Below are 24,806 nucleotides of genomic sequence, written 5' to 3' on the forward strand. Positions count from 1 at the left end.
TTGATGAACTTCTCCAAGAACTTATCCAAACCTTTTTTGAACCCAGCTACACTAACTGCACTAACCATATCCTCTGGCAACAAATTCCAGAGCTTTAGTGTGCATTGAGTGAAAAAGAATTTTCTCCGATTAGTCTTAAATGTGCTACTTGCTAACTTCATGGAATGCCCCCTAGTCCTTCTATTATTCGAAAGTGTAAATAACCGATTCACATCTACTCGTTCAAGACCTCTCATGATCTTAAAGACCTCTATCATATCCCCCCTCAGCCATCTCTTCTCCAAGCTGAACAGCCCTAACCTCTTCAGCCTTTCCTCATAGGGGAGCTGTTCCATCCCCTTTATCATTTGGTTGCCCTTCGCTGTACCTTCTCAATCGCAACTATATCTTTTTTGAAATGCGGCGACCAGAATTGTACACAGTATTCAAGGTGTGGTCTCACCATGGAGCGATACAGAGGCATTATGACATTTTCCGTTTTATTAATAATTCCTAACATTGTTTGCTTTTTTGACTGCTGCAGCACACTGAGCTGACAATTTTAAAGTATTATCCACTAGAGATGTGAATCAGAACTGAAATCGGTTCGGATTCCAGTTCCAATTCACATGTGGGTTTTTTTTGCATCGGGCCCGATCGCGGTTTTGTTTATCGGCTGCGCCCGAGCCGATAAACAAAAAACCCACCCTGACCCTTAAACTAACCCCTTAGCTTCCCCCCCCCTCCCAAAAACTTTTTACAGGTACCTGGTGGTCCAGTGGGGGTCCCGGGAGCGATCTCCCGCTCCAGGCCGTCTGCTGCCACTAATCAAAATGGCGCCGATAGCCTTTGCCCTTACTATGTCACAGGGGATGATTTTAATGATAGGTTACAAATTTTAACTAATAGATCAGACATTTCATTTTTGAGTTACTTCAGTACCCTAGGATGCATACCATCCGGTCCAAGTGATTTGCTATGAAGCAGTGCTGCCGGCACCGATTTAGCGATCCCCTTACCCTTGCGTCATAGTTCCACCCCCAGCCTGGCGGTGCTTTTCACACACTTTTGCAAATCTGGTTACAATATCGGTAACTCCTGACACAACAACAAAGAATAGCACTATATGATAATACACCAAACCTAACAAATACCATTGTGCTAGAAATCCACATCGTTACTATGGGGCTTTGTGCTGTATAGAACTACAAATGGGTAGCATTACCACAGAAAGACTGCGGATACAGAGTGCTTTTGTAAATACGGGATTGCTTTATAGATGCCAAAGCCCCATAGCCTGTCACACTTAAGGCTTGGTTTACCAAGACTTTTTTTTCCCATTTTGTGTCTGTGGGGAAAAAACTTGTAAATCAGGTCCTCATGTTCCAAATACATGTTACTTAGCATGGGGGAAAAACAAAACATGCTGCAGTGTGACTACATTCTTGGCATGACTCTAGCACCATAAGTGGCTCTTCAGGGCCCTCACTCTGTTTTATTTAACTCAGACATTATTTTTTGCCCCATAGTTTCCTCTGCTGCCCCTTTGGAACCAGTCTCTATTGGACAATGGTGCCACATTCACAATTACCTGCAGTTTCTTCTCTCTCTTTATATTCTGCTCCCAATTCAGCCTAGCCATGGCAGCGACGGCCCTCGGCTTGGGGGCTCAAACTGCAGCCCCCTTAGGAGCCTAGTTAACGAGGAACCTAAGCTTAATCACCCGGTGTTGCCGGGCACGGGCCATCCACTGCTACCATGTGACAGGGGCTTCGGCGCCATTTTGATTAGTGGCAGCCGACGGCCCGCGAGAGGGAGATCGCTCCCAGGACCCCACTGGACCACCAGGGACTTTTGGTAAGTCTTGGGGAGGGGAGGGGTTGCAATTAATGAAATTTGACTGGTTGAGGTGAGTTTGGGTTTGTTTGTTTTTATGTACCCTTCCCCCCCCCCAAAATAAGAAAACTACATGAAATTTTGTGGGTCTTCCTATCGTTTTGGTGCCCCCCCCCAAACTGAAACAAAATAGGAAATATAGACGATATTTCCTATTTTGTCACAAACAAATGCACATCCCTACTAAATAGTAATATGCCAAATTGTAGCACTGTTTTAGGACTACACAGAATTACTAGCATGTGAATAATGGGTCGGTTCTGAGGTGCATGCAAGCTAGCTACCTTCTGGGATCCTGCCAGGTACCTGTAGCCTGGGTTGACCACTGTTGGAAACAGGATACCGGGCTTGATGGACCCTCAGTCTGACCAAGTATGGCAATTTCTCATGTTCTTATGTATTCCGGGAGGATTCTGTATGGTCCATGCCACCAGATGATTAATGAGACTTTAACTGTCATCAAATGTGGAGGGCAATGGAAGACTAGAAATGCATGTGGTAAAATGAATTTAACATTTTTTTTAGTAAGAAATGCATTCAGCTTTCACAGAAAATTTTTGAACTGCTTCTGCCCCCTGAAGTCCAAGTGCTGCAGTGCTTGAAGGGTCTGTAGCGAGACGTGGATTAAAGTCTTGTACGCAGTGCAATCTGAAGTTGATGGCTCCTGCAGCCTCTGCTTTGCAAGGATCCCGTCCATGCTTGGGTCACTGCGTTATGGACATCCCACTCCGTCTCTTGGAGTCTTTCCTCACAATGGGCCTAAAGCTGACAATCTCTTTGTAGATTAATCCTGCAAACAGAAAAGCGGGTCTGAAAACAATGCCTCCATGATTGGTGAAGGGGCAGACACGAGAAACTGGAGCCAAATAATGAGGGCATTTTTTTTTTTCTTGAGAACACAGTTTAAAGTTTTTCAAGTTGAAAAGTCAGGTAATACCCTTTGCTGCTTCCAGTTCCGATCTGACCATGGCAGCTGCCTGAATTTGCTGAGGAACGGACAGCAGCTTGCCTCTTAAAAGTATTAATTTACCTAATAAAGGTAGAACATTGATAATGGCAGATAAGGGTTGTAAAAGCCTTATCTGCCATTATTACCTGTTGCAGTGCTGTACATTCCACGTGATCTGTTGCTTTCCCCCAAGTTCCCCAACAACTGAAGATCCTCCATTTTTATCTCCCATTGGGAGATTTCAATATACTCGCCACCTTTTCTACTACCCCCTTCCAGCCTCATACCGTGACCCTTTTCATCTCTTCTAATAATTTTCCTTCCAATAAGTGTTACACGTGTGCCCCCTCCTGCTTCTCATAGTGCTCCCTTTTGTGGTTTAAAAAAAAAAAGCAAGGAAGAGAAGACCAAAAGGTCTAGGAAGGAAAGGCTGGTTTCATACTTTTCCACTCCTCCACTGAAAGCTTCTCATTGTCCATGGAATCATCATAGGGGGGTGCTTCGGTCAGCTCCTCCGGGTCACGCAGCTGGTCAAAGTACGGATGCTCCAGGGCTTCTGCCGCTGTAAGGCGCTTTTCCACATCGAGCTCCAGCATTTTCTCCAGCAGGTCCACAGCTGCAGGTTGGATGGAAGAAGGCCATTGTTGTCACATCCTCAGCTGGCAATTGCCTGTCAGCCAATAAAGAGGATTCCTTCTAGGAATCCCAGATTAAGACATTCTTTGCTAACAATGATTTAATGCTGAAGACCTCCCTTTCTACAGGATCCCCAGAAAAGGACAAAAAAAAAAAGTTGTTATATATTCACCTCTTCCAAACAAGCCCCAGAACAGTTTGTTCCCTTCCAGCCAATAAAGGATTACTGCTGATTCCCCTTTTCCAAAGGGGGCTCCAAATTAGGACATTCCCTGCCCATTCACACAAGATTCTCCCAGTAAGTGCAATTCTTATTACAAATTCGGACCGGGAAGAAACTTCCCAAGGTCCAAGAGTTTGATTAATGAAAGTGACTGAGAAGACAAATAATGCATTCGTTTACTACGCACCCAAAGGGCTGGCCTTGGTGAACAGCTGCGAGAAGTCTTTCCGGGGAATATTAGGCAGAGACTGGATGTATTTCTTTGCCTTTAAAAAGAGAGGTAGATGCAAGGGTTCAGAACATCACAAGTCATAAAAATTAACTGGGATAATGGCGCTTGTGAAACTCATGACCCATGCTAAGACCTTTCCGAAAGACCCAGTAAATGTTCTGGATGGCCCTGTGGCGGGGGCCTGAAAACAGCCAGGACAGACGCGGTCAGTTCTGTTTTAACATCGCACATCCACAATCATTTCATTCTCAGGCTGGGGTAGAAGGGGGGTGGTGTTTTTTTCTGAAGGGAACCGCAGCTCCCTCGACGGCCTCACTCCTCTATATTTGGACAGTAACCAGGTACCCTCTACTATTTAACCAAAGCAAAAACTCTGGAACAGCTGGGGCTCTATCGACTTATGAATCAGACCCATCGTCCCTCCAGAGTGTCACATGCAAAGTACTCTTTCGGCCACAAAACGAGAGAAACAGATTCTGTGCATAAATCTGAAGGACTTAGGAGGCCCAAGCAGCTCTTGTTGCCACTAGTCTAATAAAATTCACTACCCTCGGGCTGAGTTTGCCTTTTTTCATTCGTAATAAACACTGATTGTTTTCTGTTCTATTCCAAATTATCTTGAGTAGAGCAAATCTTTTTACAAGTCTGTTATTGGATGTAGCCGACTGTCTTCTGTCTAAGAGGATGGTACATCACCTACAACTGAAACCTAAGTACTGCAGAACTCTGGATAGCATAACCCCATCTATAGGTCCAATTTATTCCCCATAGGACTGTACAGTTAGCTAAAGAGGCTATCATGAAATTAATTGGCACTTTCCTTCCCCGCCTTCTAGTTGTCTTCCATCTTCCTAGGCCCTCATTTGACTTCTCTTACCGCCTTGTCCTCCAGTTTCTGTACAAACTCTGCACCAGGAACACCGGTCACCTTCAAGATCTGTGTCAGCTGATCTAAGTCTGCCAGGCTGGGTTAAGGTCAGTGAATCCTATGAAGCCACATGAAGAGGCTAGGACTGAAACTTAGAAACGAACAACATACTTCAACCCACACAATTTGTTTTCAGAAAAAATTTAAGCATGGAAACATTACTCCTTAATTAATTTCACTTAATGATACTGTTTGAGGATTCAACAAAGGTCAAAGTTACATTTTAATACTCCTGGATTTGTCAGCTGCCTTTGACACAGTCAACCATGCCATTTTACTCAACAGACTTTCTGAAATAGGAATAACAGGCACCGTTCTAAAATGGTTCACCTCATATTTATCCCAAAGAAGTTTCCAAGTAATATTTAACAACAATCTTATCAAATAAAGTGAACCTAAATACAGGAGTCCCACAAGGATCTGCACTGTCAGCAACACTTTTCAACATCTATCTCCTACCTATTTGTCACAAACTGAATAGTCTGGGTTTGACCCATTTCCTTTATGCTGACGACATCCAAATATTAGTCCCAATTCAAAATACACTAGAAGAAACCTACAAGAAAATAACCTCTTATCTCTCAAAAATCAAGCAATGTCTCTCCAACTTCAAACTCATAATCAAGATCAATAAAACTGAATTAATCATCCGACAAGAAAATCAACAATTCACCCAGACAATCACTCAAAACAGAAAACCCAGAAACAATAATCTCTCCTGTTGACCATGCCAGAAACCTTGGAATTACAATTGACAAAGAATTATCCTACAAAACCCATATAACAAATAGAATCAAAGAAGGTTATCAAATTATTGACACTCGGACGTCTCAAACCCTTCCTCACTCAAAATGACTTCAGAACAGTTGTAAGCAAGAAAGAACCTCTTATTGTGAGAAAAACAATGTATAACAAAATAAATACATATCCCCCTCAGTTAAGCTATAACACTACCTAGACTATGACACAGTCCACTTGACGCCTGATTTTACATCATTTATTTTCCTGATTTCTTTTGCTATTCACAGTTATACAATATTATTTATGTTAATTCCATTTGTAATGTGTAAGTTACTATGTTTGAAGTTATACTGTTAAATGTAATAGGTTGTTACAATTGTAAACCGGAGTGAAAGCATCTAGCCATACATCGGTATATAAAAAAAGATTAAATAAATAAATAAAATACTTATTTCTCACTATATAATGGACGTGTAACACAAGATTCACTGTAAAAATCCGGCAACCATCATACCGCACGCCGGTTCCTGTGTATGTATCGGGAAACCTAGAGGAGCTTTACCGTGCTAGATATTTAATCATCGGTTGCTTTTGGATTTTATGTCTCTTATAAAGCTGGTCTATAACTCAGCTGAATACAAGTTAGTGAGATACTTAACTTGTGTATGATGACAGAGAAATGTCCTCTAAATTTAAGTGTTGTCGAATGCCGCGTTGAGTTATGTTTGGAAAAAAAGGTCCCTTTCAGGCACGTGTATGCGATGTGCCGGTAAGGCTATTTAAATAGATGTCCTGTCAAAGGATTCCTTTCAGGTCTTCATGCTGCTCGCTGACAAAGACGCCCGACACTGCAGGGATTCGGAATCTCTTCCTTCCTCAGGGGTGCAGCAAGCAAAATGATGTCTTAAGATCAGTGCTGATTTTGAAAAATCTTCCTGTCACTGCAGGGATAACTATAGCGTCTGACTATAGTTACTATTTGCAAACCTGGACTACTGCAACGCCCTACTCCTCGGCCTCCCTTTTCCCACCATACGTCCACTACAAATACTCCAGAATGCAGCCGCCAGGATTCTTTCAGGAATCAAGAAACAAGAACACATTACACCTACTCTCATATCCTTGCACTGGCTCCCAATTAAATACAGAATAGAATACAAAGTTTTATCAGTCCTCCACAAATTAATCACAGGACAACAAAACCATTGGCTAACTGAACATATTGAACTACATGCTCCAAAAAGGAACCTTCGTGCAATGAATAAAGGCCTCAGTGTCCCTCAGCACACAGCCCAACACAAATCTCTCCCAGCATGCCTAGCAACCACTTTCCCACCTCCATCTCCTCCATCCACAGTATACTAACACAATCCTTAGACACAGGGCACCTTGACCCTCTCCACTCCAATGAAGAGTGGGTGACTCGCCAGAATGATGGCTACTGCCTGGAGTCAATACCCTTATTAAATAAACATACACAGGCTTACGGTGACTCCAACATCGCTCTAAGCTTCAACAGCAAGAGGAAATGTGGAAAAAAGGATTCACACTCACAAAGAGGGGAGTAGCTGGCTTGTTACGGCGGTTACTACCCCAAATCAAATAAGCCTGATACTTCACTTTCAATGCATATACAGCAAAGTTCTCTGATTCAACGGCAGGGGAGAAGAAAAACTGATACTTCACACATCCAGCAGAGCTCTCTGCTTCAACGGCAGGGGAGAAGAAAAGAGGGTTCGCACTCACAAAGCGGGGAGTAGCTGGCTTGTTACGGCGGTTACTACCCCAAACCAAATGTGCCTGATACTTCACTTTCGATGCACATCCAGCATGGCTCTCTGCTTCAACGGCATGGGAGAAGACTTATATGTCACGCATATCCAGCATAGCTCCCTGCTTCAACGGCAGGGGAGAAGAAAAACAACCAATAAGGGCTAATAACATAGTCTGGGTAAAACAAATAAGCATGGGTGCAGCTTGCTTATTGCGGCGGCTACTACCCCTAACGAATCAAGCTAGATATTTCACTTGGATGCAGCTCCATCACTGCTCTCTACATTAAAGGTGGGGGTGGAAGGGAAATAGAACCAAGAGCTAAGAGAAACAGATAAGTATGAGAGAAAATATGTGTGAAGCTTGCTGGGCAGACTAGATGGGCCATTTGGTCTTCTTCTGCCGTCATTTCTATGTTTCTATGTTTTATGTTTCCACATACATGGCCTCTATTATGACAGCAGCATAACATTCATCCCCTCCCCACAGGCTGATGCAATAAGACACGCGTAAAACATGCGTCCAAACTGGGCATCCGTTTTTTTAACGCGTGCATAGCCACCTCTCCTGGGCACCTGATGCTATATTTAAATGATCTGGTGCGTCGAAAAGGACACGCTAGGGAGAAAGTGTGCGGCTCTAATGCATCGGGCGCCCTGGAGATGTGGCTGTGCGCTTATTGCTAAGGGTACTCAATACAACCGCTATGGGTACTCAAGAAAGAATTAATGTAGTGAATCAATTACAAAAAAACCCCTTTTCTGGACACACAATAGCAAGGGGCAAAATCTGCCTGGAGCGTGTATATTGTGTGTCCAGACTTTTTTTTTTTTTCTCTAATCGATCCATTTCATAAACTCCTTATTGTTAATCACTAAAAGCAGTAGATTTTTCATAAGACCATGACTCGCGGAATAACTTAATGCCAGCTCTGGGGCTGGCGTTAAATTGGTAAGAGCTGTGTGTGTTGGGTGCCCAGGGATTTATTGCATCAGGGGGTAATTTAGCTAAATAGCCTCATCTACATGGAATTTACAAGCAATGAGCGCTAATCGGCTCTGCAGTTGTTTGGGCTCGGGTTTTGGACGCGTTAATCCCTTATTGCATCGGGTGTTAGTCTAGCGCGTCCAAAACTGTGTGTCCAACCACTTGTTAGCTTGTGTGCTGGGCTGGGTGCACTTTATTGCATCGGTCCCACAATTTCTTTAACAGCCAAAACTCCTTAGACTCCCTTGGTCTCTGTCACTGCCCTAAGATTCCTATTTCCTCGACAGACTCTTCAGCATTCACAGACACCATCAACTCATGTGCTTCGATTCAGCTGTCCCTGGATTTCCAGGTCAGCAAAACCCAGAGACAATATGAAAAGGATACAGTCTTTCCCTTTGAAGAGTGTCTTCCCGGTCAGCATCTCGCCCATGATGCAGCCAACAGACCAGATATCCACTGTGCAGCGAGAAGAGAAAGATATCCATGAGTAGTCAGGCTGGCAGGGTTTACTCTTCCTCAGTCAGGGACAGAGGGGGCGCCCATCAATGGACGGGCCTAGAGTTTAGCCGATGAGATCCTACTGTAGGGCACGTTAGGGATCTGTATACAGCCTTGGGGACTGCAGGGGGAGAGGGCAGGAAAGAGTTCTCCCATTGATGAATTGTTGGGACTCACCAGTCTGGTTGTAGTGCATCCAGCTGAGAATCACCTCAGGAGCTCGGTACCATCGAGTCACCACATAGCCCGTCATCTCTGAGTCGGCATGCCTGGCTAGACCAAAGTCCAAAATCTGACAAAGGGAAATACAAGCTAATGCTAGCAGCCTAGAGCAGGTCCTCCCTACTGCTATGGGACAGCAGGAAGAAAGGAGGAGAAGGGACCCCGGATTTGACACTGATTTCATTTATTGCCCAAATGTTGAAGCTATTGCAAAATAATATAACACAATAGGTAATATCAGATAAGGACCAACTGACTTAGCGAATGTGATTGCTCCCATTTTCACTTGGGATGTACAGGCAGAAGATTTTATTTTTGCTTTTTTTTTTTTTTTTTTTTATACTTATTTGTTTTGGTTTTTAGTGCTCACAATTTCATGTTAGGGTGCACTAAATGAAATAGCACACACAAACATGAATGACATGAAAACATGAAAATGCCTAATTTATATTGCTTTATTTATATTGCAGATAAGTGTACAAATTCCCATATTATATCAACACTCAGCGCTAAGACCCCTGCTATATCTCTTACCTCTCAACCTTTTTCTTACTACTGTCGTCCGTCCCAAACATGTCTAAGTTCTGTCAGACGACTGCAGCCGGCGCATTCTGGCCCGCCCATATTAAATGAACAAGTTTACAGACACCGGGAAACCAGAAGAATGATTTGGTTCCCCTTTGCTAAAACTGTCCCCAGGGTAGGAAACAGATTGATCAGGCATCAGAAATCTGCATAGATTAAAGGCCACAGCGGAGGAGAACAGCAAGGTTCAAATAAATCCCACTTCTCCCACTGACACTCAATGCGACCTTGGGCAAGTCGCTTTATTCTCCATTGCCTCCAGCACAAACTTAGCACCTCATTTACTAAGCATTTTTCCCATAGTCACAAATGGGGGGAAAAAACTTTAGTAAATCAGGCTCTTAGGTTGCGAGCCTCCTGGGGCAGGGACCTTTCATCTTTACCTAATTGAGCTCAGATTTGGAATGGTGAGTAGTTAAATCTAAACTCCAAATCCTCCCTAATTCCGAGTGTGACGGGGACCTCGTTCCATGGTTTCGAGTGCGACGAGGGTCACAGTTCATGCTTTCAAAGGCAGTGGGATAAAGGCACTTACACATTTCCCCAGCGGCCCCTTTTCATGCTGCAGTAGTTTTTGCCAGAGCCATCTCTGGTTTTCTCTCTTACCTTCAACTCACAGTCCTCATTCACTGCCAGGTTTCCTGGTTTCAGATCCTGAAAGAGAAAAAGATGAGGATAAGCAGGAGACACAGCAGAACAGAGCTGAAGGAAAGGCCAAGAATTAAACTTTTTTTCTGCTGGCAGGAAGTCCATGAGTGTGTCAGAACAGTTGCATCTTTTTGTTATTGTGCCAGAGACTGGCACTGCTGCTGGGCTCTGGAGCTAATTTTACTATTGATTTCAGTTTTAAAATTCTGTGGTTTCCAGTGGCAGATGGAAGACCCTCTGGGGGCTACTCATCTTGTGGTCTCTTTCATGTTTACATCCCTCCCCCTCCTGTTCTCCTGCTCCCTTTCCAGTCTTCATTAATTATACAATCTCTTTCGCCTCTCTTTAACCTGCTTGTGAGACATGATCCTACAGGGGCGTGCATCACCTGACAGCCGAAATAGCGAAACATGAAGGCAGAAAAGGACCATATGGTCTACCTTGTCTGCCCATTCACACCAAGTGAGCAGTTCAGGTCACCCAATTATTCCCATGGGCTACAAGTTCTGCAAATGGCCACTTTATCTCCAGAGAGCTCTATCTTGGCAGGTAATGTAGCATTTGTGGACCACTTACTTTTCCTTTCTCAAGATGGAGAAGTAAAGGTTTTGAATATTTTTCCTATCTGTAATTTTTGTTCAGGCCAACTGGTTTAGCTGTTAATCCTGTTTGATGCTGTGGATCGGAGATCATTGAGAGACAAACATTGTATTTGCTTACGTTTATTTAATACTCAACTTAATTTGCATATTTTGGTTAACTGAAAACCAGGCTTGGCCTAGAAGGACCCTCAAAGGACTATAGTGACCACCTCTGCCACGATGCTTTTTGCAATTAAAAAAAAAGCTGTGTTTGCTTCTGTCTGATCTCTCTGATGCTTACACCATGGTCTTTCACCTTGGGTTTTTTGGTTTTTTTTTTAATCAAGATTGCTGGAATCGGCTTTGAACTCTTCCTTCAGAGGTTGGCTCATTCTGCCTACGCCTGAAGTCTCAGATACAGAGGTAAACCTTGTCGCTATAATAATGGTATGGTGACAACCTATCAGGCATTCTCTGACCCAAGTTTCCTTTTAGACAAACGCACATACAACAGCAGCAGCCGTTTCTAGGAGACTAGAGGCCACAGATACTTAGGAATGGATTTGCCCACGGTAGCACCAATTGTACTGACAGCGCTACATTGCTCTGTGTGAAATGATGTTCTCTCTGTGTCAGCAGCCTCCTTAATGAAATGCATCCCCTCTCCCCCAACATCTACTCTCTCATCCCTGCTGTCTTCTTTACTGCCTGGACACATTTCTGCACCTTTTTTTTGCAAGCTCAACACTTTTCTGGGAACAGGATGAAGGTTAGAAAGAAATAACTAAGAAACTTGCTAGTACTCACCCGGTGGATGATCCCAGCAGAATGAATATACTGAAATAGCAAGAGAAAAATGCCTACTGAGACAACACTGTCATTCAACGGTTCCCCCAGGCCACCTCCACGCCACTTCCATGGGAAGAACCTGCCAACCACATTTTGCTGCATGCCTTCTCCACACCAGCCATGAGACGAATACCCGTCAGGTCTTCTCTGTCCCAAATCCACTTCTAGCCCAATGGTCACAGATCCTTCTCCCCAGCCTCTATAACAGAGCTTCTTCTCATCTCACCTCAAGTTCTCATTCAGTGAAATTTTTAGAGATCTAATAAGAATCAGGCCTGATCGGTACTTGGATGGAGAACCACAAAAGATTTCCAGGGCACTGCCAATACAGACCCAATATCCTAGCAAGCAGTAGCAGAGAGAAAGCAGCCTCTCACATAGGCCGACGAACTGAAGTACAGCCTACATCATGGACACTAAAGCCTTCATAGCCAAAATGAGGAGTTGTGATGTGCTGAAGGGAGGCTTCTGCTTATTTTAGGTAAACACAGCCTAGCCAAAAAATTAGCATCACATCACTGATAGAGAATTCATGCCACTCTGGTCATGGCTGAACTTTAAACACATTATACAGCCTAGCTCACTGAAATTTAATTTAATCTCATTCCCCTTTTATAAATCACATGGTTAAACAAGGTGGATTGCATCATATTAAAAGATAAAAATTAAATTTACAGACCAATATATAAAATACAACAATCAAAACCACAAAACAGATGAAATCTAAAACTTTCTAATTAGGCTATGAAAACCCTTTGCCCCATGCACGTGCATTCTTGATTAAATTCTACAGTGCTCTGGATAAGCAGGCTCGATTAGTAACAATTCTGTACAGCCTCAAAGCGGTCCATTAATTACTATATTCAGTAGCTGTGCTCTGTATAATCAGACGTGCAGTTCCACGACTTACTCTTCGTGCAGAGGTTTCCAAACCTCTCCTGGAGGACCCCCCCCCCCAGTCAATCTGGTTTTGAGGATCTCCACAATGGAACATGCATGAAACAAAATCTGCATGCTGTGGAGGCAGTGGCATGCAAATTTATCTCATGCATATTCATTACGGATATCCTGAAAACCAGACTGGCTGGGGGTTCTCCAGGACAGGTTTGGGAACCGCTGCTCTAGTGGGAGGGTCCTACCAGGTTTTCTCATCAGACCTGGGTTCTGCTCTCCAGCCCCCACCTCTACTGTACCAATAAAGAAATGCTTGCAACTTTTTAGTTCCCAGTGGTTGGGTACTTCAAGAGGGGGGGGACTGCATTTCTTTTCTGCATGAGACCCAGACATCCCTCTGCCTAAGCATTAAAACCCTTAGGGATCTTGCCCCCCCCCCCAAGGCGATGAAAGAGTTTGGTTTCTGAAGATGAGGGCCAGCAGAGGATGGCAATTAGAAACCCCGAGCATGAAACAGCGGGAGGAAGAACGGCTCCTGAGATCGTCACCCACCTTCAGGCCACTCAGCATCTGGTAGACGAGAAACTGAATCTTGTCCTCCGATAAGTTTAACCCCATGACCTTTTGTAAATCTATCTGCATGTACGGCATGACCAGGTAGCTGAAAGGAAGAGGAAGGAGTGGGATCAGCCCTGGAGCTTGAACCAAGACTGCTTTTATCTGGAGGGTTGTTTTCAAAAGCATTTGTGTGCGCAAGACGTGGATCTGCAGGCGTAGAAAGGCTTTTGGGAAATTGCCTTCAGGGGTTGAATGCACCGAAGGGATTTCATGTGTTTCTGAGGGTAGAGTTGGGGGTAGGGAAAGCATTTGCATGCGCACTTTCAATTTTCGGAAGCATGAGTGTGAATGTTTGCTTGGACGCTTACACCTACTCTCTGGCAGCGTAAGTGTGCACATCTGTGCGGGACCCCCTTAATTTCCAAAGCAGAATTACACGTATAAACATGCTTTGAAAAATCGGGCCCGAAGTCTGCACGTGTGGACTTCAGCCCTACACAGGCTGTGAGCATAGGAGGAGTTAATAGATTAGACAGCTTAACATTAGGGTCTGTGACAAGTAAAATGTAGAAGGATGAATCCAATGAACATCTTTTTTCATACCAAAACCTGTCTTTATCCTCCCGTGTCTCCTACTTCTGTCTCTCGTCATCCTCTCTTTGTCTCTGTTCACCCTCTTGCCCATTCATCTGATATGCCCTTGCTCTCGCTCACGGCCCCCGGTCTATCATGACTTTCCACCCGTCTCTTTCTCTGTTCTAATGGCCTTTCAAAGCTGTTGTGGCTCAATTGTCAGAATGTTTAGAAGAAAAAAACCTTTTCTACCAATATCAGTCTTGTTTTGGGAAAGGTTATGGCATGGAAACAGCTTTATTAGATGATCTTATAGAACTAAATAAAGGAAATAATACCCAGTTAGTTTGATTTGATCTGCCCTTAATGTTTCCCACAATAGATCATTCAATTTTGCTTAATAGACGATCATTACTAGGGATTAGAGGGAATATTTTTGATTGATTTGCTTCTTTTATAGCTTCCATTGCCTGGCTTGTAATTATGGATGATTATTTTCTAAATCTAGTTTCCTTACCTTATGGAGTCCCTCATAGCACTATAATGTCACTCTTTTTGCTTAATTTTATCTTTATTTCCATTAGGAATATGCTACCTATTTTATGCATCTGATCTTTAATTGTCCCTACCTTTAGGCTGCTTTAACAAAGACAGGAGATTGCATTTTATTCATTCATAAATGGCTTTGTAGGGAATAAAATGCAACTGAAGGTCTCTAAATGTGAAGCTCTATTGATTAGTCTGAGTACAGCAAGGTATGGCCCTGCTCAATGGTAGGAAATATTACAATTTCAGTTAAGTTAGGAACCTTGGAGTCATTTTAGATAGTAGATTATCTGTGATTTCTCAGATTGAAAATATCCATAAGACATGCTTTATGTATCTACATCTGAATAAATAAACTAAGTCCTTTCTATCAAAGGCTCAGATCATCATGGCACTTCAGGTTTTAGTATTCGCACCTAAAGCCTATTGGAATAGGAATTCCCAAGAAGAACATACATTGTTTACAGGGACCATATGTCCCCCTATATTGAACCAACTTCGTTGGTGTCCTATTAAGTTTCACATTCATTTTAAAACATTATGTTTCCTTTTTAAGTGTATTCGTCATGTGGGAGTAGGGCACCTTGATGCCCGCCTACTGTCCGGGAAGGACTCATCGTTTTTCTCGAAGCGGCTTCCCTCTTTGTGCAAACCTCATCTAGAGTGCATTTGTGGTGACGCCTTTCCATGCGTCGGCCCGTTGCAGTGGAACAATCTTCCACAAAAGGTTAACGAAATGCAAGATTATTTTGGATTTTGAAAAAAAAGCAGAAACTTTTTTATTTAGTCTGGCAGTTTAATTTTTGATTTAGGTGAGGCTTACGCTGTACACTGAATGCAGTTTTACTTTGTATATTTATTTCGATATTATGAAAATATTTTGTGTTATTCCTGATTGTTAATGTTTATTATATGCTTTGGGCAATTCGAGCAGTCTAGAAATGCATTAAATACATCAGTTAATTAAATAACAAGCCTGTTCTCTTCTGTTTCCCCTTCTCTTTCTCTTACGGTTCTTCAGTCCTCTCGCCGCCACACCTTCCATCTTATCTCTTTCTCTCCCTCATCCCCCCACCTCCTGCCCCTAAAGTATAGAGAAAAAAACAATTCTTACAAGTCCTGGAATCCATGGAGAGACGCGGCTGATGTGAAGACATCCAGTAGCCCAATGACCTGCAGGAAAAGAAGGCCCCGGGGGTCAGGAATGCCTGCACAGGACTAGGATTTCTTTTCACTACCAGTAGCAGTTATTGATACTTTCCTGCTTAATCCATGAATCACGCTCGGGGCCTGACTGTCAGATGAAAATATTTACATTCTCAGTCTCTTAATCACCTTAAGGCAGGGCTTCCCAAACCTGTCCTGGGGACCTCACAGCCAGTCGGGTTTTTCAGGAGATCCACACTGAATCAGCATGAGATGAATTTGCATATACTGAGGGTCCATGCAAGGTAAAGTTATCATATGCAGATTCAGTGTGGATCTCCTGAGGAGGTCCCTGGGACAGGTCTGGGTAGCCCAAAGACAGGTGGTGGCCGTGATACTTCAATGAACATAAATCCACCCACTTGCTTTTTTTTCTCTATTATTTACAATACCAACATTTTTAAAAAATATACGTATATCCCCATCATACTGGGCTTGCTTGGCTACTTACATAGAAATGACAGCAGAAGAAGACCAAACGGCCCATCCAGTCTGCCCAGCAAGCTTCACACATTTTTTCTCTCATACTTATCTTTTTCTCTTAGCTCTTGGTTCTATTTCCCTTCCACCCCCACCATTGAAATATCTAGCTTGATTAGTTAGGGGTAGTAGGGGTAGTAACCGCCGCAATAAGCAAGCTACACCCATGCTTATTTGTTTTACCCAGACTATGTTATACAGTCCTTATTAGTTGTTTTTCTTCTCCCCTGCTGTTGAAGCAGGGAGCTATGCTGGAAATGCGTGATGTATCAGTTTTTCTTCTCCCCTGCCGTTGAAGCAGAGAGCTATGCTGGATATGCATCGAAAGTGAAGTATTAGACACATTTGGTTTGGGGTAGTAACCGCCGTAACAAGCCAGCTACTCCCCTCTTTGTGAGTGTAAATCCATTTTTCCACATTTCCACATTACTATTCCACATTACTATTTGATTAAGCCTCCACTTCAGCCCTACTTATAATCATAGGTCACACCTAAATATCCACAATATTCTCTTATGTTTGTGAACTTTGTTTGTTATATGCACTTCTCATGTCACTTATATTTCATATTATAAAACTTTCCCCATCCCCGTCACATGGGACTGTGTTTCAAATTACTCTTCCCCAGGAGAACCGCCAGCATTTCTGTAAGCTCCTTGCATCCAGTGTGCCTTTTAGGTCAACTTATATCTTCAGCGGCATTTCGATCCATATGTAGATTCGCCACGTTCTGCGTCTTCCTGGAGAATATTGTGGATATTTAGATGTGATCTGTGATTATAAGTAGGGATGCAGTGAAGGCGTAATCAAATATTAGCCTAGCAAGCCCAGGATGATGGTCCTCTTTATATGTTAAAGAATTTAGGTGGATTCATTGATATTTTTAGCTTAGGTAAGCAATCATCCTATACTATTGGACTGATGTTTGCAATAGGACTTGAATTAACAGGACACTGAATTTCCTCGTCACTCCAGGAGAGACTGGCATGGGACTGCCTTTGTGTTTCCTGTTCACGCTGGCTCTCTGCTTCTCTTGCGCACGTTCACGAAGACGGCACGAAGGCGCCATGGCTTGCTCACTCACGTTTTCATGGGCCATGTGCTTCAGCAGTGTCAGCTCTCTGTATGCCCGCTTGGCAAAGATCTCAGACTGGAAGGGCCTACTCAGCTTCTTGATCGCCACCTTCTCACCTGTCTTCATGTCCACGGCCGAGCTGCACTGAGAAGAAGAGATGTCTGAGCACAGATTAGAAGTGGAACCCCCACTCACTCCGCGCTCCCAGGGAGATCCTCAGGAAGAAAGCTGGAAGCAGAGGTCCTGGTTATCTACCCTTAAAGAGAGCTGGGAGTGTAACACTGCTCACTTGACAGGGGCCCAGCAGTTAGATCTGTGATAAGATAGGAAGCAGCTTCCCCACCTTAAGAAAGCCATCATTATAGTAACATCCTCATATGACAGCCCAAATAACTAACCAATCAATCCTTAAAATAAATATAATTAAAAATAACAATAAACATACAACATGAACATATACTTTATTTATTTAAAACACATTCTGCCTCTCTTCAATTGTATGCCATTTTAGATTAGTTTCGATATTTCATTTAGTTGTTAATGGTTATTTTATGAATGCTTTTATATTTATTTTATTTGTTATACTCTGTACATTTGATGTAAACCGGTGTGAAGCTACCATGACTATAGGTATACAAAAATAAATAAATAATTAATTGTAATTTCTAATAAAATAAACTCGCATGTTTATATAATTATCGAAGCTGTAGACCCATAACTCAAGCTGTATTGGTCCTACAGCAGGCTGTGGCGGTTAGTTGTGTAGTTGCGGTGGTGAGTTGCAGCACCAAAAATAAATCAGAGACCAGAGATGCAAAAAGTAATGGAAAGGGATGATGGGAGGAGTTGCTGGAGGAGAACGGTGGAGGGGGCAGGGATAACTGTGCTCATATTTGAGTCTTGTTCAGCTGGAAGACTTCAGGGTTAGAAAGCAAGTTGACTCAGAGGCCAATAAAGAGAAAGGTTTCCTCTTGTGATATTCCCTGTTTGGCCAACAGCCATAATTACAGGTTTGTAAAGAGATGCAATTTGAACTAAATTGGGTAAACAGATGTCCCAGCATGCATCTCTAGTTCTCTCTCACCTTTGCCCCACCTCTTCACATTAACCACAAAGCCTCTTTCTCTAGTCTAGCCCATTGCTAAGGGGGAAAAAAAAAATCCTAGCCCTCAGCATTCACTGCACAAAGAAATACCAGTGTGGCCCCTGCAGCCTCCTTAGACAGATCTGGTCTGAATCACCCTGTGAACATTAATTTAGCTCTAGTAGGTGGCACTCTGGTTATAGGTCTGTTAAGTCCCCAGGGCAAGGGTGCAATATACTTTCTTTGCTTTCAAAGAATTCCAGCGAGATGCGGGGGATGACGTTTTTCTAAACAGAGAAATGTGTACGGATTTTATAAGTTTCATGGCGAATGGCTCAGATTTCGCTCAGGAGTCACCTGAGGGGCACACTAACCAGGACCCCAGCACATGCCATCTAAGTGAGCATTTTTTTTAAGGGATAGAAGTCCCGACCTGCAATGCCTCTGCCAGTAGACCTCAACCCTGGCTTGCAACTCTAACTGCTAACCCAGTACCGAGACCCACCCTTCACAGTTGTGACTATGTACCTGAAGCCTCACCTGCAACCCCCTGCCATTCCGTTATTGAGCTCCCCATCCAACACATTGCATCTACATTTGTCAATGCACCTCAGTTGTGACCTATAGCACCCCCGGCACTAAGACGATGTACACAGTTCTGCCAAGGCACCTAGAGCAGGGCCTCTACTTAGCTGAAATCACCCATCGTGCTCATCCATAAACTGGATGTGGAGGACCAGCCACTGGGCCTTCCGTCTGGAGCCAGACGGAAGGCCCAGTGTCTCTCACCCCAGAAACATCTGACCCCGAGCAGCAGTTTCACAAAACACAGCAGCAAACAGGAAGTGACTGAGCTGCAAACCTTCCCCTACACACGGTCCCCCTGGCAGAAAGCCCCTTCCTGCAGGCCCTGGAGCACGGAGCCCCTTCCTGCCCCGGGAAAGAGACGAGTACTCACCAGACCGTGCCGTAAGCCCCGCTCCCCACCTGGGAGAGGGCGGCATAGGCCTTGGGGATCTCCCAGACGGTCTTGTTCAGCTCCTCCCTGTAGAAGGCTCTTCTCTTGGAGAAGCTCATCCCGGCAGGGACGGAGCCGCGGAGCTGCTTCCCCCTGCTCGCCTTTGCGACGGCTGCCGCTCCGCTCTGCCCTGCCCCGAGGTGTGTGGGCAGGACCTCTCCTCCCCCTCCCTGCCCCCGACAGCCGGCGGAGGGCGCGGCGGCGGCGCTGCCAGGGAGGGAGCGCACCTGCGTGACAGGCGGAACTTGTTCAGACTCAACCCGGAATCTGGAAGGCCCCGGTGCACGCGGTGGCTCTTTTGGACCTGGGGTGGCGATTTTAGGCTGCGGTATTTCTTATTAGACTAACATAATTGTAAGCAAAAGAGATTAGGAGGGGGGGGGGCACTCAGCCCTATCGGTGCTCTCGCTCTCTCTCTCTGCAAGGCTAGAGAAAGAGTGCAGCTGCCCCCCACCCCCCAGGCCTCCCTTTTTATTCTTCTGTGCTCCAGCCTTAACTTGTTCCCAGCCAGACACCGTGCAGAGAAATCGCTTTCCAAAGGTGCAAAAAAAAAAAGAGAGTTGCACTTACTTTTCAGAGTTGGAGTTAGCGCTTTTCTCAGGCCACACATGAAAACGATCCAATATTTATTATGTGCGTGCCAAAGCTCATCCACTCTAACCTTACTGGATCATTCTTACCTTTTTTTTAAATCTGACACCCTGCAACGTTGTTTTCGCCAGGCCATTCATTCAAACTGCACCCACCCAAGAAGGAAATGAGCTCAATAAAGGGGACCGGAACGGAAAGGCTTACAGCACCAGTTCTGGTACCTGCAAACCTTTGGCTGGTACAAGTATCTGAAGACTGCATTTCAGACGGGCACAGGCCAAATGGTAAATACGCACTTCGCTATCAATGCTTCGGTCATTTTTTTTCTTTGAATACAAAAATAGCCGCTGTTTGGTCGCTGTGGCATTTGCAATAATTCTTCCAGGCCCAAAAAGAAACGATTCAGTGTTAGAAGCACTCCCTTCCGCTCTGGGATTGGACACAATTATTGTTTGGTTAAAAGGAGGCATGAATTCAAGGCATTTAGTTCATCTGCTGAATACCTTTTCTTCAAAGGAAAGGAATCCTGGACTTGGGGGTTTGTTTTTTTTTTAAATTTTCATTAAGGCCCCATTTAGGTGTTATTATAAAAGCCATAAGGGCCAGAGACAAGAAACTAGGCACTCAGATATATATTGATTTTTTTTTCTACCCAAGACTTAGTTATAATTATAGGCCAGGTAGGTTAAGTAACTACCAACTGATGGCTTTTTGGCAATCTGTGAGAAATGAACTGGTGATCTTCCTTCAGCTCTAGCAAGTAGGCTTCAACTCTCAACTCGCTGAAGCCGCCCCCCCCATACAGTAAGGGAACCGAAGGTGCCAGCCTCCAGCAAACACATAGGAGGCGCATATGTGGGTTGCCACCTACATGTACGCATACTATCATCCCTTGTGCGCACCTAGTATCCATTCGTGAGATAGCAGCATACCGCCAAATCGAAACAAATGGACTAATGAATGTACATCCCTACTCCTTAACACATCCACCACACCTTTCAGAGCAAAATCATTTATTGAAGGACCAAGCATCTACCTATCCAAAACACAAAACTGAACTCCAACACATTACATCTCAGTGCAAGCTTAACTTTTAACAACAATTACAGCTGTGAGGCAAGGTGGAATGTCTCCTCCAACTTTGCACACCTAAAGTTGTCTATAATGCAAAACTGTTTAAGCTCTGTTGAGTTCCTTGGATAGCACTGATGGGTAGTAGTCTTTAATTCATGCCATAAGGCTCTGACTGGGCCATGCCAGGTCATTTCCCCTTTTTATTCCTTTGCCACTTAAGCAAAGGAACAGCTTTGGCTCTGTTCGGCAGGGCACTATCATACTGAGTGCTGGCCCAGTTTCAGCAAGTTTTCCTCAACGACCTTTCTATACTTTTTTTTTCCATTCATTGACCTTTCTAGCATGACAGCAGTCCCTGCCAGTAAGAAACAACTCCATAACATGATGCTGCCACCACCACGCTTCACCATAGGGCTGGTGTCTCTGGGTGATGTGCTCTTTTGGATTTGCCTCAAATGTAATGGTTTGTAGTCAAGGCCTAAAGTTCTAGTTTTGTCAGCCCATACTTTTTTTTTTTTTCCAGGTGGCTACAGCAGCCCCTGAGTGGTTCTTTGTATTCTTTAAACGGGGTTCAAGATGGACTTTGAGTAATGCCTTCCCTTCTTGCCATCTTACCATACAGGCCAGGGCTGTGGAGTGCTTGGGATATTGTCATCACATGCACACTTTGTCGAGTCTTGGCCATGGAGAGCTGTAGCTCATTCACAGTTGCCCTTGTCTTCTTCATTACCTCCCTAGGCGGTCTCCTTGCTTGGTCAGCCAGTGCAGAGGACAGATTGATTTAGATAGGGTCCAGGTGGTACCATACCACTTCTTACTAATAATCATCTTCAGCATGAAGACTTTGCAATTCTGTTATACTCATATCTTTCTACACTTTTATCCTGGTGTTCTTTGGTCAGCACCTTCAGCATTCAACATTGGCTCTTTACTTTGAAATGTACCTATCCAGCAGAGAGAACCAATAGGAGCCGCTAAATTTTACTGTCAGGAAATGAATCAGTACAAGTTAACAAAGGTGGGGCAATTCACTTGGTATGTGTGCCTCTCCCGGTGATTGGTTACATCAGAGCTTTAAGTATTTCAGCTTCCTGCAGAAGTTCAAGGAGGTTGGCATTTATCCCACCAAGCTAAAACATAACTTCAGGAAACAAACAAGATGAAATATAGCATGTAATAAGAGTTAAGACAAACAAAATCCCTTACCCATATGGAAACATATCAAGAAACCCACAATGAAAGGGAGAGCGATACCACAAATGCAAAGATATCTTTAAAAAAAAAAAAAAGGAGTAAAATTAAACCTAAAGCAGAGGCAAAACACTTTTTAAGAAAGAGTGAGAAATACAAAATAATTCAAGAGCTGGACAAAGACCAGGGAGCCAAGGTAGCTTCTGGCTGCACAATCTTATCACTCAAAAATAGAGTTAACTGGCTAGGCTGCAAAAGATAGGATACATTTTGCTATAAGACAGCACTTGTACAGAAACTTGAGCACAAACAATGCTCTCAGTTGAAGGACCCTTGGCCTTCAAAAAATAAAAAGTTGTTTGTTTTTGACTGGAGAAACATGCAGAAAAACATTTCCATATTCAGAAACATTTCCTCACAATGCTTGAAAAATAGTTTCAAAAACCAATCCCTATCAGGATCCAAAACTAAGGAAATGATTAATGTTGCACCAGTGGCCAGTTTACCATCCAAAGTCTCACAAAAACAAAACAAATCCAGGCTGCCTTCTGATATTTGAGCTAACTCGGCAAAACATCTCTCTTTTTCTATTATATGGTGGAAGATAGTATGCATTTGAAACAGGTGGAATAGACTGCAATAGAACTTTTAAAACCTCCAAGCAGCACTTGAATATTTCCATAGCAGAAGCAGCTGGAAGCTTAGGAAAAACTGGTAAGTTGCAAATTCTGATGCCTCACCAAGATCTCTAAGTTCTCCACTTTAGAACACAAATATGTGTTACCTTTCACAAGTGTCTCCTGAATCTCCACAAGCTTGGCAGCCTATATTTCAACTGTTACAACATGGCACTTGAGTTCTTCTAAAATGTCTCTCCTGGGAGCACAATTCTACCTTCAAGAGCCTTCAACTTAGCCACAATTAATAAAATTTGAGTACCTACCCTAGCCCCCAGATAGCCTTCCTTACATCAAGAGTAAACTCCAATGGCCTTTCTAAATACAAGTCATGCTTCTCATTCTGTAAGAGTCCCAAACTGCGATACCGGACTTCCTGAAGAATCTGACAGAGCTGGCTCGGGCATCATGAAGGCAGCATTCCCTCTCCCATCATTATTCTGCACCGCAGGGCATGCTCTCTCACTTCTCCCTGCCAGTCTCATTTGTCTGGACTGCCCCATCAGCCGATGTCACAATGAGGACCGCGTACAATGATCGCCCCTCTGCAGGATCCAGCGAGTGAACTCTCTCACCCAGGGTGGGGAGGCAAGCAAGCAGCTCCAACCACTCCCTGGCATCTGCTGGAAAGCAGACAAGCGTAACTATTGGACCTAATGCAGGGACAGCAGCGTAGGTCCTTGTGTTCCTTCCCCCCTCCCCACCATTATGGCTTCAGGCAATTAGAATATTCAGTGGGTTGGCCCAAGATGGCGGCATGAGCAGTCGCGGGGGTGAGACGCTGCTACTCAGAGTTCATTTCCAAAACGATGCCTCCGCAAAGAAAAGGCAAGGTCTGAACTTTTCCCCCAGATTCGACCTCACCTTCAGGGCAGAGATCAAGGCCACCCCTTTGCGACTCAACCGGTGGTGAAAGGGGGCGGAATTTCCGCTGTGCACCCTTGAGAGGGAGCTCCAGAGACGCCTGGGGAAACCACCTTAAGCCCCCCCCCCCCCCGATCGTCGGCCCCCACCGCTGCCAGCGATGAGCCATACAGTGCGAGGAGAGACACAGCTTGATGACCTCGGCCCAGTGACGGGAGGGGGGAACCCGAAACGGAGGGCTAAACTTGCCGCCCCAACTTTCATCTAGCAGGCTGGAAACCGCGGTGCTGAGGGAGGGACCCGAGCGGATACCTTCGACGGAGATTTCTCTGGAGGAAGAAGGGAAGATCATGGAGGCGATGGCGCTGGATATCCCAAGTGTGGTCACGGTAGGAAAGGGGGGTGGAATTGTTTCAAACCCCCCCCCCCCCCCCGAACCTGCAGTGGTTACTTTGGAGGCGATGTGGGATCTGGTAGTAAGCCTGGGCGGCTTAGTGAAGGATTCCTAGAACAAATGTGAAAGCTTAACTTTAAATGTACAGACTCTTAATTCAAAATTGGGTGGCCAGATTCACAAAACGGACTGAAAAGGTGGAGCAATTAACGCCGCAAGGGTCGGCTTGTAACTTAAAAGTTGGTAAAAGATTATGGATATCTGTCAAGGACAGCTGAACGTTTAGAAAATCAAGCAAGACATTTAAACTTGCGATTATTGAACTTTCCGAGAGTATTGGGTGAAGAAATATATATTACCTTAAAAAGATTTTTTGTTGAAATTTTAAAATATGAGAATGAGAAGATTCCAATGTTAAAGTTTTCTTTATTCCAAATACCAACAAAAGGGACAAACCAGATCAATTAGAAGCTCTCTCTAATTTGACGCAATTCCTTGAAAATTCACAAGTAGAAATTACTGAAAGATCTACGCTTGTTTCCTTTATAATTGAACGTGATGTTAATGATGTAATGAAAAGATATTTCAAAAATATTAGTCTTAATTTTCATGAACAACCTGTGAGAATATTTCCTGATCTATCTAGGGAAACTCAATTGAGGAGGAGAGTTTTTTTTTTTTTAACAATGCCATCTCAAGTGTTATCTTTAGGGTACACATTTGTGTTAAAATACCCCTGTAGATGTCGTAATAGAGGTAATGGAGAAAGTTTTATTTTCATATTTCCGGAATAACTGAAATCCTTCCTGAATGCCAGGAATGCGAGTGCTATTCCTGGAGAATAAACTACA

At 43.9% G+C, this 24,806-nt stretch overlaps 1 protein-coding gene across 4 annotated transcripts; it reads right to left on the minus strand.

The window, feature by feature from the left end:
- Positions 1 to 2,369: 2,369 nt before the first annotated feature.
- Positions 2,370 to 19,910, minus strand: MAPK13 (mitogen-activated protein kinase 13). Of its 4 annotated transcripts, none has more exons than XM_029572967.1 (12): positions 19,845 to 19,910; positions 17,072 to 17,206; positions 15,416 to 15,474; positions 13,177 to 13,285; positions 11,689 to 11,718; positions 10,259 to 10,306; positions 9,023 to 9,137; positions 8,732 to 8,803; positions 4,793 to 4,872; positions 3,871 to 3,949; positions 3,267 to 3,440; positions 2,370 to 2,665 (listed from the first exon to the last, which is right to left on the minus strand). In XM_029572967.1, exons 1-12 carry the CDS (start codon positions 19,893 to 19,895, stop codon positions 2,580 to 2,582), a joined length of 1,038 nt encoding a protein of 345 aa, XP_029428827.1. In that variant the 5' UTR covers positions 19,896 to 19,910; the 3' UTR covers positions 2,370 to 2,579. The 4 variants fall into 4 exon arrangements, with proteins under 4 accessions (XP_029428827.1, XP_029428829.1, XP_029428825.1 ...); XM_029572969.1 differs by lacking the exon at positions 19,845 to 19,910 and adding an exon at positions 19,105 to 19,485; XM_029572965.1 differs by lacking the exon at positions 19,845 to 19,910 and adding an exon at positions 19,105 to 19,482 and having other exon boundaries at positions 17,072 to 17,201.
- Between the last annotated feature and the right edge of the window lie 4,896 nt (positions 19,911 to 24,806).

The sequence above is a fragment of the Rhinatrema bivittatum genome, chromosome 12, assembly GCF_901001135.1.
Source record: "Rhinatrema bivittatum chromosome 12, aRhiBiv1.1, whole genome shotgun sequence".
Lineage (NCBI taxonomy): Eukaryota > Metazoa > Chordata > Amphibia > Gymnophiona > Rhinatrematidae > Rhinatrema > Rhinatrema bivittatum.